Source organism: Drosophila erecta, unplaced genomic scaffold (assembly GCF_003286155.1).
Source record: "Drosophila erecta strain 14021-0224.00,06,07 unplaced genomic scaffold, DereRS2 tig00000092-arrow-pilon, whole genome shotgun sequence".
Taxonomy (NCBI): domain Eukaryota; kingdom Metazoa; phylum Arthropoda; class Insecta; order Diptera; family Drosophilidae; genus Drosophila; species Drosophila erecta.
The window spans coordinates 13539772-13557457 of NW_020825207.1; the positions used below are offsets into that span (position 1 = coordinate 13539772).

Consider the following 17686-nt stretch of genomic DNA (forward strand, 5'->3'; position numbering starts at 1 on the left):
AAACAGTTCGGTTTTACTGATAAGCAAAGTTTGTTTACCTCTTGTGCAGTTCTGCGCGGGGTGAGGTAGATGACTTGCCCGAAGGGCAGAAAGCACCGTTTGAATGCACTTCACCTGATGCACTTTTTGTTTTTGTCAAACTGCCGACACCGCTCAAAGCAGCGCCCAAATAAATGATTTGTGCTATTTTGAGCACAAAAGGGAATGCACCGATAAGCAAAAAATAAATCACTTTTGCATGCGCGCGACACAACCGATCTCTTTGACTGCCAGAGTAGGAATCACATATTTCACTGACAATAGAGCTAATGGTAGTTTCCTGGCCGATTGACTGGCTTACCTTATCGAAAGGAAAATTCCATTAGCATACGGCCTATTAATTAGCCAAAAACGAAGGTGGCTTAAGCGGCGTGAGTTGGTTGGATTGGTAATTTGCTGCTTCAGGTTTTAGGATTTAATTGGGTCTAGGAGAAACTGTACTTTTCCTTTGGCGGCGCTAACTACTTAGCATCCAGTTAAAACATTTACGCAGTTTCCCAAGTTTACTATGCTATTTAATGCGCTAATATACCAACTAAGATAAATGTATCGTTTTTCCACATTTTGCTAGCTTTCTGTTTCCTTGTTCGATATTTTGTTTAAACCAAGCTTTTAAGGATATTAAGGCTGCTAACATTAAGCACACAGTGTTATTCGAATAAGGATCGTTCTAATGCACCCGTTCGCTTACCATTTCCCAGCGGATTTTCCGCAGGGGAAGCGCTGGTATAACAGTTGAGGCGGGAAATTCGAGTGGCGCATGCGTGGTTCCCGCTCCGAGCAAAAGGACTTCCAACGCCTGACCACATTGCACCCACTCTATCCGGGGTTAGGGTATTTGTTTACAAACAAATGCAGAGCAGCCAGCAGCAAAGGGGTAAGCTGCACTTTCACAAGCCGCCGCCCATGCGAATACTCCCAATAATCACCTCAACTTGTTGCTCGGCCGTTTTCCGCGGGGGGCAGGGAGGGGCAATTACTTAACCGAGTGGGTGGGTGGTGGGTGGTGAGACCTCAGCAGACAGACATGCAAATTGCAGTTTCATGTGGCAGAATTTGATTGCTACCGCCTTTCGGGGGCAGCGCCGCCGCTCAATTCGCATGACATTTTCCAACATTCTTTTTCGCTTTGCAGGATAACGCCCTCCTGGACATTTGTTTTATAACATTTGAGCATTTGGCCATTTGGGCATTTGGGGCGCAAATGGTCGTCAAATCTAATTGGCGATGTCGCGTCGCAAATACCTGAAATTGCAGGGCGCGCAGTTGATTTTTTGCACTGATTCCGATGCGGATGTCAGCTGGGGATTACGGAACGGATCGATGCATCGGCGGGTTAATGTGCTGCCGTACTCAGATATTCCATTACTTTGTAGCTGCGGCGAAGAACAACAAAAACTGGCAACTAGCAACTAGAAACTAGAAACAACGGGCCAAAGTTGATGCAATAATTTGCCACAACTTTTCCGAGTGACCACAACAACATGCAATATGCAGTGGGCTCGTCAAAACTACACTGCAAATAAAGTCCCACTAATATATTTTCAAGTATATATTTTCGCTATACAAATAATAAAAGTGTTTTCCTTGTTTCCGAAATGCTCTAAATTGCTCAACTTGCAGACGAGACCAATTGCATATGAAAAAAGACATATGTACATCTATTTTTTGTGTGCAGAAGGCGCAGCGATATTTTCGCAAGAGGATTTTCAAACAGCGCGTTTTAAAAAATGCATGAGCGGACTGAGCCCAATGCGGTTATCGTGTCCTTTGGGGTGGATATGTGTTTGTAACAGGGACATGGACATGCAGGTGCAAATTCCTGGCAGCGCCGGGTGAACTGACTGGCGGATTGACTGAATGACGGACGGATTGACCGCATGATTTTCAGCATGTGAGCGCCTTTCGGCTGGCATTTTATCGGCGGAGCGCGTTTTATATCTAAACTATGAATCAATGCATTAGTCAGTCACCTTGTACGCTCTACTTTAATTACGGCTTTTTACGCTGCACCTGAAATGCCCGTTCCCCAATCGTCCTTTTCCAAACTCTCTGCCTTCGACACGATTTCCTTTCTATTTCAACCGCAGGCTGACATTTTTTGCATGTTGTGGCTGCGAATTAAAAATTGCATACAAAAAATGGCGGCCAACAAGCCAGTGATCAGTACTCGACTGTGGCATACCGCCTAATCCTTTTTCACCACATTTGCCTAAGCGATTCACGTTAAATAAAGCACTTAAAGTAATTACCATAATGAAGCAACAGCGGCATTTATTTCTACACGCTTGGCTTATCCCAATTTGAGTATGGATCACATTTATTGTTGTAGCCAAATTAGAGCTTATCTCAACATACCCCTGTCCTTGGGCAATACAGGGTGTAAATAGCGAAATGAAATTCCTGGCACAGAACGTAATATTATTAGCGGGGCAGCCTGGCCGACCGCCTCCACTTGATGGCGAGCAACTGGGGGCATAAATATTGCATTACAATCGCTTTGCCCCTTTCCGAGCTGCCGGAGGTTCCACCTCCACGTGGTGTGTGGTGACCCACACCATGCCCCCTGGGGGGGGGGGTGTGCAATTGCGAATTGGATTTCATGTTAATGCGGGGTCCTTATCGCCGGTCATGTGCTTGGACGGTCAGCAATGGGTTCATTTGTGTTCTATTTGGCCGGTAATTTCACTTAATTGCGATGACGTTGTGTGCAAAAACCATGGTGGGCTGGGAGACCCAGTGGATTGCTGATTTATATCGCCAGCGAGCGAGGGAGCACGGTCCATCAAATATTCAGCGGTCCGTGGCTTATTGAAAACCACAAATGGCCATTTCAGCAAGTGCGAATGCCCGGAGGGAGCCTTCCAGAAAAGCACTCTATCGGTTTTTGTGTGTACATTTAGGTTTTATTCTTGTATTTGAATGCAATCGTGGTTTACAATATATAGAGTTTCATTTCAACGTTGCCTTGCACATTCAATATATAATATACGTAATAAAAAGTAATTATAAACAACAGTTGTAATAAAAATAATAAACATTTAGATGCAATTTCTCATAGACGGTAGCGGTAACGGATAATTGGGAATTTATCAATCATGTTTCTTAGTTGTATGTCATGTGGGTCATCAGCTCGAGGTCAAATATACATGCCCGTAGGCATATATATCTACATTTAGATATAGGTTGTATAAAAGGTGTACTGCAAGTGCTGTGTATGCGTGGGCTGGTGTTCATGTGTGTGTGAGTGTGTGCGGGTTTGCTTAGGAAATCCTCTGAATGGTTTAAAAATAATTATAAAATCTACTGCGTTTGCTGCTGAATTTCAATCTTCTCGACTGTCATGTCCGGATTCATGGCCGTCGCTTCCTAAAATCGAAGAGGGCAATGGGTATCGGTTAAAGTATCTCATTCAATGCACTTAATCCATTAGATACTCACTTGTATTGCCTCGGCCAGGGCTTTGTCATGATCGATCGGATCTCCATCGGACTGAATGGTTATCTTCTGTTCCACTCGGGTCTCCACAATGCCATCGCGTTCGGTTTTGTACTGCACATTTAGAGTATTATTAATATTATTAACAAATGTTATCATGTGTATGCTACAACCTGAACCCATTCGAACAAGGGACTAAGCATGGAATATACAGTGTAGTGCGTACGTTCACAGGAAATATCTTCCGGATAGTCAGATAGATAGATAGATAGAAGGCCTACCTCGGGCTACTTACTCATCCTCATCGAACGGGATCAGTTGGGTTCCGGCAATGGTACTTACGGTAATGGTTTCCACAGTGCGGGTTTTGCTGCTCACGGTTTGGGTGGAGATGATTTCGCCATGTCCGGAGTAGCCGGGTGTGTCCTCACCCAGAACCACTCGGGTGCTTTCCACATGGGGTCCGGTGGTGGCGGAGGTCGTATATAGCGGAGATTTCTGTGCAAGATTCGAGAGGATTAGGGTTAGATAGGAGCCTTTTCCGTTGCACAACTACTTTAAGAGGGCCTTTAAACAGTTTGCTCATTGCAGAAGTGGCATGCATGACCCACCTGGTTATCTGTGCGCACCACACTGGCACCATCGTAGGGTCCGTCGATGGGCGTGCCCGAGTCGCCGGAGCTGGTGGAGGAGACGCTGTCCCTCCTCTGATACTACGCAACACATAATATGCAACAACATAACATATCGAAATCATAATAACAACAGTCAACTCATGCGTGGAGATTGGGGTGCAGCCATGCGATCTTACCTGATCCCCACTGGTGACCGTCGCCGTCGTCTTCACCTCCTGGGTGACGACGCGCTGCTGCTGCTTGTTGGGGTCGTGGGTGCGGGTGGTGGCCACCGTCTTCTCCTCCAGCTGCTCCGTCTTGGCGTTCTTGCCCAGATCCTCGTGCGTGGTGGCGGTGCGGGTGGTGACAGCGGTGGCCGTGACATAGGCGCCACTCAGGTCGGTGGGTGTAGCATCAGCCTAGGTGGATTGGGTGGCAAGTGGGTGGTTCAGTGGGTTAGTGCGCACGGCATAGAACACGGATAACACAACAATTTAAGCAACAACATCAATTAGAGGCGGAAGTTAGGCAAAGGCACAGAGAAAGTAACATAACTTTGGAAGGCGAAGCGCAAAGAGACAGAAAGACAGACGTTTCCGGTTTTCAGAGTCCTGGGCTTTGATCAAATTCGATAAAAATTCGGTAAAGATTTTTTAAATATTATATTGTTAGCGATGATTGGAAAAAACCCCAAATGGATAGAAAGGATCCTATGAATTAAAATCGAATTCGATCAAAACCCTCTAGAAGCGAATTTCAGTTCATCCATAAGGGACGTAGTCCCTCGCTAACCTTGTGTTCCTGCGTGGAGTAGGTGACCTCGCCGGTGCCCAGGTTGCGCACCTCCTCCTCCACGTTGTGGGTCACGCCATCGATGTTCTTGGTCAGCACCTGTTTGGTGGTGGTCTTCACCACCGTGGGCGTGCTCACCGGCTTGCCCAACTTGCCGCCCGCCTGGGCCGCCGGACTGCTGATCAAGATGTCATTGACCTGGTCTGTGCCATACTGTCCGGTCATGTCGTCCTCGGAGCTGCCCTCGGAGTCCCGCCGCAGAGCGCCCTTGCCTATGTGCTTGACTCCGTCGAAGAACTGCTGGCGGGTGATGGGCACCGTTTCCGTGGTGGTTTGCACCTGCGCCTGTTTGCCGAAGTGGGAGGGATCGATCTGGGCATAGTTGAGGATCAGTTTGCCGGTCACGGGATCCGTGACAGCCGTGGCGGGATCAATGTCTCCCGTGTTCGGGTCAATGTCGCCGTACTCGCTCTTAATCCTGCCGGTCACGGGGTCAATCTCTCCTGTCAGGGTCATCGTGTGGGTCACCGTGGTGCGGGCGCCAGCGAAGCGCGGGTCATTGGGGTCCACCTGCACAATTTCACCGGTCACAGGGTCAATCATATTGTATACATAAACGGTCTTATTGAAGAACTTAAGCACACGGCCGGAGACGGGATCGATTTCGCATGTGGAGGGATCGATCTCCTCCGGGCGACCACGCTCGTCGGTCTTCGAGATAAGCAGGATGCGAACGATCACGATCTTGCCCGTCTTGGGATCGACGCGGGCCAGCTTGGTGTAGACCTCGCCGGACTCGGGATCCACCTGGGTGGCCGCGTACAGCGGCTCCCCGGTGGCCTGATCCACCTCCCCGGTGGCAGTGTATATCTTTCCGGACGTGGGTTCGATCTTGATTGTGTTGGGGTCGAGCTTGGTCTGTTTCCTGATCTCGTTGGTCTTGGGGTCCAGGTAGCCATAGATGGTGATGACGTAACCCGTCTTGGGGTCCACGCTGCTGGAGATGTACTGCTGCTCCTTGGTGGCGGGATCGCTGGCTCCAGTGGGCACCCAAATCTGGTTGGACTTGGGGTCCACCACGATGTCCTTGTCCTTGGAGGCACTGACTTCAGTGATGGGCGCCTTAGTGGCCGGATCCACGCGCTGTTGCACGATCCGCAGAGAGATAATCCTGGCATAATCCTTGTCGGGCTTGTTGTTCTTCGGATTGACCTGGTTCTTCAGCACAATCTGTCCGGTGGCCGGTTCAATCTTGATGTCCCTAGTAACCGTCTTACCAGACTTGGGGTCATTGAACGTGATCGTATGCTTAACCAGATCAATCTGTCCATATTTGGTATCAATCTTGCCGGCCTTCGGGTCGAACTGACCTCCAGAGGTCTCCACCTGCGCCGTCTTGGCATCGATGATGTTCCTCTTGGAGTCGAACTTGCCCGCCAAGGAAGTGACCTCAACAATAGGGTCTATCTGTTGGCCCACCTCAATGAGGCGACCCTGGTTCGGATCCAGCTTGTTGGTCTTGGGATCCACAATGCCCAGGATGGTGATCTGGCCAGTGCCCGGATCCACCTTCACATTCTTGCTGACTACAATCTTGCCAGACTTGGGATCAATGGCCTTAAGTTCGCCGGTGCGTGTGTTGATCTCTCCATACTTGGTGTCCAGCAGGCCGGTATCCAAGTTCAGGACGCCCAAGGAACGCTCAACATCTCCGTTAACCGTGTCGATCTTTCCGGTAGCAGGATCTATGCGACTGGTGATCACTGTAAGCTCCACCACCGGATTATCCTGTGGTGTGATGCAAACGATCTGACCAAGCGAGTCGTCAAGGCGTCCTGTCTTTGGATCCGCCACGCCGGATACCAAGTGAAGATTGCCCGTCTTGCCATCAACGTCGCCCTGGAACACCTCCTTCTTTCCGGTCTTGGTGTTCAGAGCCTCCAATGTTCCCTTCTTGGGATCAATCACGCCATATTTGGTGTCAATGAGTCCGGTGGCCGGGTCTAGGATGCCAGTGGAGTGCTCAATGCTTCCGTTCTCCGCATCAATGCGCTTTGTGGAGGGATCGAATTTGGAGGTGATGACCATGATCTTGACACGCCTCTTTTTCGGCTTGGCCGCTGCTGCTGCCGCTCCTGCGGCTGCTGCAGCTCCAGCTGCTGCTGCAGCTCCTGGGGCTCCCTTTCCTGTCTTGGTGGGAGAACCAGGCTTCTTAGAGCCGGCGGCCCCAGCAGCACCAGCAGCACCTGCAGCAACTGCAGCACCAGCAGCTTTGGAGGGACCAACGTAGCCAGGCTCCTTGTTGTAGCGCTGGGACTCCAGGAAGTCAGCCGTGGGATCTGAGATGGGCTTGTAGCTTCCTGGGGCGCCGGAGGAGTAGCCCTGAGGTCCTTTGGTGGGCGAGTAGGATCGCTTCTGGGAATCGCTCAGTGGAACAGCAGCGGCATCCACAGCGCTGCCCTGGAGCTTAGCACGGGTAGTGGGCGAGAGGAGTGGATCCTGGAGGAGCTTAGCCCGCGACTTGGGCGACAGTTGGCCGCGGTTCAGCTTGTCCTGGGTGCGTGGAGACAGCTGTCCTGCCTTCAGCTTCTCAGCCGTTTCCTTCAAGGCGTTCTCGTTACCCGGAGCATAGTTAAAGGCCAAGCCTATCTTCTTTTGCTGCGAGGTAGGAGACAGCTGCTCCTGACCATCGGCACCGGATTTCCTAGAGTTGGGATCCTGATCGTAGCGGAAGCCACCAGGAGTGTACGATTTCCTTGTGGGACTGGTATTGCCATCATTATCCACGGCATACTCATACTGCCTAGTGACACCCGGAGTGTTGGATCCACGGTTCTTGGCCGCATTCCTGGCCGCCTCGTCCAGGTTTTGCTCTTGCTGATTATCGCCCAGACCAGATGTAACGACCAGACCAAGTCGACCCACCTCCTTGTCCTTATCCTTTCCGGACTTATCCTTGCCATCCTTGGATGGGGAGCCGCTCTTGCTCTTGCGACCCGAGGAGAATATGCCAACGCCCTGTGGATCGTCGGTGGATCGTTTGTTTTCGAGGATCAAATGAAAAGGTCAAACATAAAACGAAAAGAAATGGGAGGGAGTAATTAACAGAAGCAAACTATAATAAACATCACACAACCAATGAGGTAACTTAAGACCAATTTTCGGGTTGCACTACAAACTATCGTAACTTACGGGTGAAACTTAAGTGAGTTGGTGGGTGGATTTTGGGACTGGGACTTGGGCTTTGGGTTAAGAGTATGTACACGAGGGCGGGCGCATTCAGTGCGGGGCTATCGCTTAGCATGGTACACCTAGTCCTGTGATCCTATGATCTAGCTTAAGTGGGGGATAGTCAGATAGGATACTTACACGTCTGCCGGAGGACTTGTCAGACTTGTTGGAGTCATTCAGCTCGTCATTGCCTAGACAATTTTTTCAGGTAGGTTGTTAGTAGGATTGCTGCTTTGGGTACTTCATCGTAAGGATACTTACCATTAACAGCCGATCCTGCAGCGGCACCAGCGGCAAGCGCTGCCTTGGCCGCCTTTTCGGCCTTCTTCTTCTCCTCCAGCTCGCGCTTCTCCCTCTCCTTTCGCTCCTTCTCCTCCTTCTCCTTTTGCTTCTTTTCGCGCAACTTAGCCTCCTTTTCGGCATCCTGGGAAAACAACGACCATTAGTTGGTTGTAGCTTGTAAGGTATAGTTCAGAGTAAACAGATATTTGGGGCGAAAAGGCGACATGCTACAAAATGGCTGAGATGTACAATACATATTTACAATACAAGCAACGAAATTATGATAATGGTTAATAAAGCTTATAGATGATCTTTCTTGATACAACCGCATAATCAGTGCCAATGCATGTTTTGTGTGGACTGTACTGGTGTGGCCCTAACTGGTATTTACAGCTCGAGAAAGGACTTTTACAGACGTCACAAAATAATCAAATCAAAGGTAAAGTAAACACTTAAAAAATTCAGGTAGATAGTTATGATGAAATGCACATTTCACAGACGGTTGACGACACTGTTTTGTTCTTTACATAGAAATTACCATCAGATCAAAGTACACCGGAATCGAGATCTATCGCATTGGTTAGAGGATAGTCGGTTATGAAAACAAAAAATGTAAATTAATAGGTTCGGAACATCCAAAAATTAGTGGGGTATAGTAGCCCTGAGCTGAACAAATAAACGAATAAACGAGGGAGACTTCAAATCAAATCGCTTCATACGTAAGCTCACAACATTCGAAAAGCAGAGTTCAAAGCCGATAAAAAAGGTTAGGATACATGGTAGAAGATTCGATTCGGAGGATACTTTTGTTTTAATTTTTTTTTGTTTTTTTTTGAGTTGAAGGTAGTAAAGTGTTAACCTGAACGGGGGGCTCAGCCTCGATGGCCTCAATCTCTAGGTTGGTCTCGTAGTCACCCTCGAGGGAACTTTGCGAGGAGGCCGAAGCCGTGCCGGTGCTCGACTGTCGCATCAACTGGTTAGTGTTATGGGGTTAAGGTGTGTGTTTCAGGGGACGGAGGGTTAACATTGCGAGCAGATCATTTCATATTCAGAATCACAGAGTGGATGTGTGTGTTTGGTTGTTTGGTTTGTGAGTGGTTGTGAGTTAGTAACAAACCGAGAAGAAAGTACAAAAAACTCTGGTTAACTCCGAAATCATCGTTAAACATGTTCATCTCAATAGCTATGTTTCGTCAGGCATTAGTGGGTTAAGGACTGGGTGGGTTACCTTCTCCTTCTTGTTCTTGATGGGACTGCGGCTGTGGGCATCGCCATCGGCATTGCGATCTCCCCGATGATCCAGTGTGCTGCTCTTGCGAGCCACCTTTTCTTTTTCGGCCAGGGCCAGAGCTGGAAGGAGTCGGGCGATTAGAAACAATTCATTAAACAAAGATCTAAACCTAAGAGTTGTAACCAAAGGTTACATCCCCCAGTAATTACCATCCATGCTCCTGGAAGTGAGACGCGCTCCAGACAGCGTCCTATTGAACTTCGGAGGAGTACGGTCCACGGGTGTGTTCGTGCTCTCGGCCTGGGTGCGACCCTTGTAGCGGTAGGTGGACCCGAAGACCGGGAACATCTTGGACTTGTTGACCGGCTCGGGGGTCATCAGGCGGAAGAAGGTGTGGTGCTCCACGCAGGATTTCCACAGCTTCTTGGCGGCACGATGGTTGGCCAGCTTGAAGCCAATGGTGGACTCGTACTGCTCGAACTCGCCTGGCCGAATCTTGATGTAGAAATGGTGGCGCTTGTAGGAGATCTTCAGGATCTTGGGCCAGGCAAAGCGGTTGATGCGCAATCTATTTGGGTAATTTATAAATCATTTATATAATTGTTTAATGTAAATAGGGTTAGCTTGTATTCACTTGTCGCGATAGACGAGCAGGCCAGAGGCACAAACGCCGAGCATGATGTCCACGCCCTCGGAATCCTTGGCGGGATGCAAGTCCACGCCGTACATGGCCAGCTTCTTGGCATTCTCCAGGTAGTGTAGCTCAGCCTCGGCGGGCGACTGACCCCTAGAAGTGAGCATATTAAAGTGAGCATAAGTCCTTGATAAAATCAACCAGAACTCACTTGTGGGTCTTGTGCAGATCCATGACCTTATCCTCCAGCTCGGGCGTCTGGTTTGGGGCGATCTTAAACTCCTTGAGGTAGGCCCTGGTGGGCATTTCCTCTCCATCGTAGTCGCCCATTTCCGACTGCACCAGGTAGGATCCGAGCAGAGCGTGGGTGACGAATGTGCATGGCAGTCGGCCCTCCAGGATGTCATTGCGCACCTGCAGGCACAAATGGTAGCGCGTGATGTCCTCCTTCAGCTGCGATGGCTCCGGCGGATAAAACTTGACGGCGAAGGTGAGGGGCCAAGTGTCCGTGCGGAAGAACTTGGACACCGGCTTCTCCAGATCCAGCCAGGTGCGCGGATCTGTGGGCGTTTCATAGGTCAGGCCGAAGTAGTCCTTTTCGATGAGGTTCAGGCCGGCGCAGATTGAGTTGATCACATCACGGCCAATGGCTTTGCGCTAAGGAAATCAATATGTTCTCATTATAATAACCAACGGGGTTGACTTGTCTCTCTACTCACATCAATGGACACGTCCAGGAGGGAGCCATCCAGCAGGGTGACTCGTGCAAGGGCGGGCTTTCCGTGCGAGGAGGAGCTGGACTTGGTTTTGCTCTTGGTCGGCGTTTCCGGCTCAGCGGGCGCGGATGGTTTAATTTCCGCCGGCATCTTGGATTGGGGACTTGGCTACGCCAGCGGCAGCTTGGAGATGGCTGGAACAATGTAGACTTTAGTAAATTGCACTGGATCTCCCAGCTAAATGGCCGGAAGTGTCCACTCCGCGGGGTCATGTGTGCATGTGTGTGTGTCTGTGTGTGGGCGCCTTTCGCTCATTACAAGTCTGCAGTCTGGGCATAAAATACGCCATAAACTTGCTCAATTTGCCTGGCGCCATTGCGCAAATAAACACACACACGCACACACATATAAATACAGCCAGGATGTGGACACCGCCTCCTTCTCCATTTGCTGTTGGCCATGATGTCACCACTTGCAATTGCGTACTCACTTCCAAAGAGCTCTAGAATTTCTCCGGCAATGATTTCCAGCGAGCTGTAAGAGAAATTCCGACATTAAAAGCTCAACTGCAAATTGAATTACCATTTTACTAGCGAAAGCAGATAGTAAAAAACTTTCAACTCTGAGACCATTACAATGAGTGGCCATAAGCCGCACAACAGTCAGTTTCGCAGATCTATTATCAAGCATAGTGAACACAAAATAATGCCCCAGTAATTGCCCAATTCATTAAATATAAAAAGTGCTTGGGAACGTCCTTTGAGTAGCCGAAAAGTCAAGTGATCGGCGACGGCTCACGTTCAAGATCTGGATTCAAGTTCAGCAGTGACATAAGTCTTCCATATACACATATGCATATGTGTATGTGTGCTCCATATCGGTATGGGTTATATAAGCCGGCAAGTCGAGGCAGCGTCATGTTCTCGCTTTAGCCCCTTCCGTTTCCATTTGATTCCGTTTGCGGTGGGAATTCAGCGGGACGGCAAATTGCGCATAATATATTATATTTTTCTGCCAAGCGGCGATATCGGCATGTTGCCGCGGATGTGGACACACTGCCCCACCCAGAAAAGAGCCTTCAATCAGCGCTGATTGGGAATGGGCATGGGTATGGTTAACGTGCGAGGATCGAGAGTCAATTGCGCCCAGATGCACGGCGCGTTCAATTGGCAAATGTTTTATTGATTGGGAGTCGTGAGCCAAGAGGCATCCATCGATCCCGCAGAGGAAACTAGCTGAACCAGTTCGCCAGATAGAGGCTTCTCTGGCGTTATGATACTGTTTCAGTTTCGGACACGACCCCCAAGCGAATTAACTCTGGTGGCGTCATCGTGCGTTCGAAATTAAACAAAAACACACATGAAATATGTATGCTGAGAGCCAGAACCCAAAAAACTCAAAAAAAAAGAAAAAAAAGAAAAAAAAAAAAAAAAAAAAAGAAAAAAAAAAGAGAAAAAATGAAAAAAAAAGAACAAAAGCAGACAAACATCTAATTTATATTATTTTATTTCTCGAGTCGTTGTAGAGCGCAGACCATGTGTATATGGACTCCACACAGCATTATTTTGGCAGCGTGCTCGTTCCCACAGTTGAAGGTTGCGCATACGCAATGTTGACATCATCGACGGGCGGCTGCAACCAGCTCGTCATGTTCGCCTGGCGAACTGCAGGGCCCATTGGCAGTGGGAATGGGAGTGGAAATACTTGACTTAGATCGGCGGTGAATCAGCGGCATTATCGCGGCGAGCCGCCTTACAAATTGTTTGACTCGCAAACCAAAACAAAGTAAATCGCTCGAATTGTTGATAGCGCATAGCGATTTTACAATGTGGGGGCCACTCGTACATGATTTATTTTCGATGACATCACCAGCTAGGCGATCAGCACCAGCTAAGGCATAATAACAAGATCTATTTCTAGAGTTTATAGAAATATTTGCAGAAGATGCCGACACCCAAAAACTTTTCAGCACTCAGCGCATTCGCCTCAATTGAAGGAGGTCGAGGTGAAATTCATCAAGTGGCGCGCGTCTAATCTTTAGGTTACAATATTGCTGGCCAGGCGAGAATAAATGCGCCCAAGTGAGTAGTGTACATATATACTCGTGTATATATTGTATCTGCTGGTTTGTGAAAGTAACGAAGTTCTTGTGGCGCACAGAAGGCAGAAGCACAAAAGATGGCAATCGCGTCGTTTCAATTGAGAATCGGAATGAGAACATGGGCACTTGTACTTTGGGTGCAGCCGGCTCCCCTTTAATTAAGTTTCATTTAATACAACTTAAATCAAATTCAATTGGCGGCGCTGCGTCAGGGTTTCCATGCCCGAGGGATGGCTCATGTGTCATGTGTCATCGCGTTATTACTCTGACATCAACTTGGGTCACCTGGTGGGCGGTGGCGTCACTTTCCCGGGCATGGCTTGCCTCCAACTTTGAATTTCTCCCTGGTACATACGTGCATATGTAAATAGCACATTCCCTGTAGTCATTGTGACTAAACTTTCGCTTTTATGCCCATTAACATTAAAATTTCCCCGGGGCTGTGAAGTGCACAAAACTTTTCAAACTTGCCATTTTTTGTGCTCAACGAAGCGTTGCCTATAAATCGCATTTAAAATGTATTGTATACTGACTGCCCGAAACTGACTTCACATCCGCTTATAAACATGGCCGCGTTTCCGCAAGGGAAGCTGTTACATTTACACTGCTACATTTATTGGCAGAGATATATTATGTGCACTTAAGAAGTTAAGAATACTCTGCTTCTCTTCATCACTTGACCCCTGTGCACCAGTCACTTCACTCGGATGAGCAATGGATTCTCGTGCCCAGTGCGTCAGGTCTTCCAGCCTATTTTGTATATTTTTCGAGGAAATATGGAGTGGGAAATATGTAAACATTCGCGGTTTCTGGACTGTGTGCCAAAGTGGGAAAGTGGGTCAATCAATACAGACCGATTAGAAGAGGTTGTGTTTCGCCTGTGCGAATCCATAGACTTATCGACGGAGTGGAACCGCCTGGCAGTCGAGGAAGGCCAGTCGATAAGCCAGATCCGTTCCCATTTCCCATCGCACTGGGAACCCTGAGACAGCAATGACCACTGGCCAGTAAGTCAGAAGTGGACCAGCCACTGGATGCGAACTGGTTTCTGATCAGCAGATGCCACTTTTGGACAGCTCAAGTGACAGCTCTGTGGAGCAGTGTGTCGCTTGACTAATTACCGCTCTGATCGACGTTCGCTTGACAGGGCGACATAACCGCACTGGATCGCACCCACGTAGCCATCTGCACCACTCCGCTCCACCGGTTCCGCACTGTCAGTGGCTATTTAAAGCATTTGACTCCGCCTGGCCAACGAACTCTGGAATGCATCCAGAGTGACTGCACTTCTACACCGTAAAATATAAGCTGAACCAATTAAATAGTGGAACCCTTTTAAAAAATGTCTTGGCTTTTTGCTATAGATATTCATTTTAGTGGAACATAACCAGCTCTTCTATACAAATATTTATCCGGGTGTTGTGATGACGCACCCACATGCACGTCGCGATTTGATTTCTGCCCGGCAGGCGGGGGAAAAATGTCGCGAAGGGCGGCGAAAGTAAACAAACAAGCCGCCCTCGAGGAGCATTTTGTCCACTTCAGCGCTTGGCACATTAATCATAGACCTATGGGCGCCCCATCCGCAGAAGTAAAAATCGATGCGACAAGGAATAAAAATAGAAAACGGAAAATCCAATGGGCACATACTCAAATGTATGTATGTAAGTAGGGGGTGTGAGAGGGGAACTGATTGGCTCGAAGGGGGCTGGAAAAGCTGCCTTCCATCCGATTAAGTTTGTTGCACGATTAGATTGGTTTTTCCCTCGCCGAAGGAGGGAGGAAATCTCCGGCGAACTAAGAATAGCTGGCGATTTTAGAGAGGATTCACACAGATTAAGATATTAAGTAGTGCATACTCGTAGTAGTTGAGATCCATCTTAACAGCGATCTGGCCACGCTGGAAAATCGCTGGTGGGGCTTAGGCTCTGTTTTCCGCCGAGAGAATCCGAGAGAATTCGGAGAGACGCTCTCTGGGAGCTTCTAACGCTGGAAGACACACCTAGTTGGTAACGCTCGAGTTCGGACTCGTGTTCGAATTCAGGTTTTCGAGGGGGCTCTGATTCGACTCATTTTATTTTTTAGCCATGTTCATTCGCGTGCTGCCAAGTCGTTAGGCCTCCGAAACCGAAACTCTCTCACTCTCCAGATTTTTGTAGTATAGTTTTCCACTCGCTGGTTGTACAGTTATTGGCATTCAGTTGGCTGCCACTCCTCGTTTGCTTTGCTCGGCTGCTTTATCTGTTTGTCTGCTGTGCAGCCAACTTCTTGGACAGCAACAACCGGTTTTTTTTCTAATGCAAGCTCAACCTCACGTTACCCATTTCGTTTCCATTCCCACTTTGCATGGCCTGGCCAAGAAGACGAAGTCTTCATGTTAATGCTTCTTGCTACTATATTTGGGTCAAAGCCCACACCTCCCGGAAAAAGTGGAAGAAAAAAGACTCCACGTAAACAGCGGTTTTCGAAGAACGGTTTTTTGGTTGCCAAGTCAACGCCCCAGGTTTTCCGGGGATGGTGAAAATCGTGCCATGACTCAGTGGATGAGGGTTGAGGGGGCACCTGAAATATCGCCACCAGTCACCTGCCATTCATAACTGGCCTTTGTTGTGGTGTCCTTATCTTATCTCAACCATTTTGCTGGGATAAAGAACCGTAGTCGTTTACCCCAGCCGATATGAAACATATCAAAAGTGCCAATGCAAAAAACGCTCAATGCTTTGATAAGAAGTGCGGAAACCTGGTCGCAACCCCGATCGATTCTATTTTGGGAGCAGTGACGTCTTGATGCTTGGGGAATTTGGCCACCCTATGAAACTGTATGCCACATGAATGCGACAAAATTCCAAAATTATATATAGGCGAGAGAAAGAGATGAAAATGAATTAGTTTACCAAAGTGTGTAGTTCTAGGAATTTTTTCTTTTCGCTGTGTTTTTGCCCCCATATGAAATACACTTAAGTAGAGAAATATTATTAAAATTTGATAAATATTTGAACTGAAGAGGTTTCCTATTCATAATAATTTTAAGCTTTTCAATCTGCGTAAATGTTAAAAGTGATTGTGCATAATGTATATACCTTTCCACATTCGTATCTAAAAGATACAGTTGAATTTATTGCTTTAAGAGAGTTTCCATAAAATTAACTATTAGCTATACTAACTAACTAATTTGCATAAGAATCACTACTCACTACAGAGTGGTTGTAGTATTGCCCCCTTTTTTATAGTTCACTGCTAAACGAAACTTACTTTGAGATACATTTGTATCCGATCGGTGTTGTGGAACGTCTCCTTGACTACCGCGGGCCCAATAAGAATTTCCCACCCTGCGCCCCGAAATGCGAAGCAAACGAGGAAAACACAGAAGAAGGAAAATTGGAGTAAGGCAAAGACAGAGGCAAAAGCAAAAGAGAGCTGGGCCGAGTTGACAAAAACAAGAAGTCGAAAGAATATCGTGCCAAAAGATACACTCGAAAAGCTTGACAGCTCACAGATACAGATACGCAGTTACAAATGCCGCGTGAGTGAGTGCGGCTCTCTTTTCGCTCCCGCTCTCAAAGCTGCTCTCAATTAACTCAGCGTTCGATTGTGTGTGTGCGTGTGGTGTGTGCTATGAAGTCATACTGCCCAAGTCAGTCTGCGCTTGTGTTGGTATCGAAAACATAAAGCCACCAAAAACTCCCGACCACAGCCCAAAAGAAAAAATTAACTAAAAGTGTAATTACCCTATGTCGCAATCCCCAAATTGTACTCACCCACTTGGGACGACTCTGGAATCCTTATTAATCCACAGCAAGGACACGTAGGTACCGTTAGTTTGGCTTCTTGGCGTTTGACTGCGTTTTACTCCTGTATTTGTGTTGTTTTCACTTTTCTCCCGTGGGCACTGCACTCACTCGCTTTCACACTAGTAAACAAATTCTTGCCACTTTTTTCTATTCGTTCGCGAAAAAAGACAATTTGTTGTTGTCGTCGTCGTCGTTGAATACCTGTTGAAAATTTGACGTTGAGTTTCTTTGAGTGAGTAATAGAGAACGCAAGAGTGGGAGTTCCAGGGGTGTGGGAATGCGGGGGAGGGGTAAAATAGAGAGCGGGGTGGGCGTGGGCGGAAAATGCGCGAATAGTGGTTGCTAATAAATTAATTTCCCATTTTATTTATAAACACACAGCTGCCGAATTGCGCGCTTTTCTTTTCGATCCGCTCCTCGCCGTTTTGCAATTACTATGCTGCCTGGCAAACAACAAATCTTCTAAGAATTCTGGCAGCGCGATCCACACAAAACGTACCGTCTTCACAAATATTCGATGTGCTGTGCACGAAGAGCAAACTGGTACTGAAACTGAAAACTAAAAAGACTGAGAGCCAACCATTTTCCGCCTCTCCATTTGGATTTGAGTCTATTTCGGTTGAGACCACTGAGTTTTGCTGAGAAACAACCACCACCAAGTGGTTGCAGTGTTGGCAAATGTCGGTGGTTCATTTGAGTGGTTCGGTTGGCTTTTTAAATGTTTATAGCATTAGCATCAGCCACGGTTGTTAAATATCGCTAGTAATTATTAATTTAAATGCTTTCTAGATACAAGAATGTTTACTTTTCAATAGGT

At 47.8% G+C, this 17686-nt stretch overlaps 1 protein-coding gene across 8 annotated transcripts; it reads right to left on the minus strand.

Moving 5' to 3' along the window:
- Nucleotides 1-2923: 2923 nt before the first annotated feature.
- On the minus strand, nt 2924-17472 carry LOC6547101 (protein 4.1 homolog). Of its 8 annotated transcripts, none has more exons than XM_026981298.1 (17): nt 17369-17472; nt 16837-17070; nt 11468-11511; nt 10981-11171; nt 10473-10918; nt 10262-10414; nt 9837-10195; nt 9625-9746; nt 9256-9369; nt 8376-8538; nt 8253-8305; nt 4884-7901; nt 4289-4510; nt 4089-4190; nt 3820-3975; nt 3481-3591; nt 2924-3408 (listed from the first exon to the last, which is right to left on the minus strand). In XM_026981298.1, exons 4-17 carry the CDS (start codon nt 11125-11127, stop codon nt 3343-3345), a joined length of 5232 nt encoding a protein of 1743 aa, XP_026837099.1. In that variant the 5' UTR covers nt 11128-11171; nt 11468-11511; nt 16837-17070; nt 17369-17472; the 3' UTR covers nt 2924-3342. The 8 variants fall into 8 exon arrangements, with proteins under 8 accessions (XP_026837099.1, XP_026837100.1, XP_026837098.1 ...); XM_026981299.1 differs by lacking the exons at nt 9256-9369; nt 17369-17472 and adding exons at nt 8935-8964; nt 17249-17264; XM_026981297.1 differs by lacking the exon at nt 17369-17472 and adding an exon at nt 17249-17264.
- Between the last annotated feature and the right edge of the window lie 214 nt (nt 17473-17686).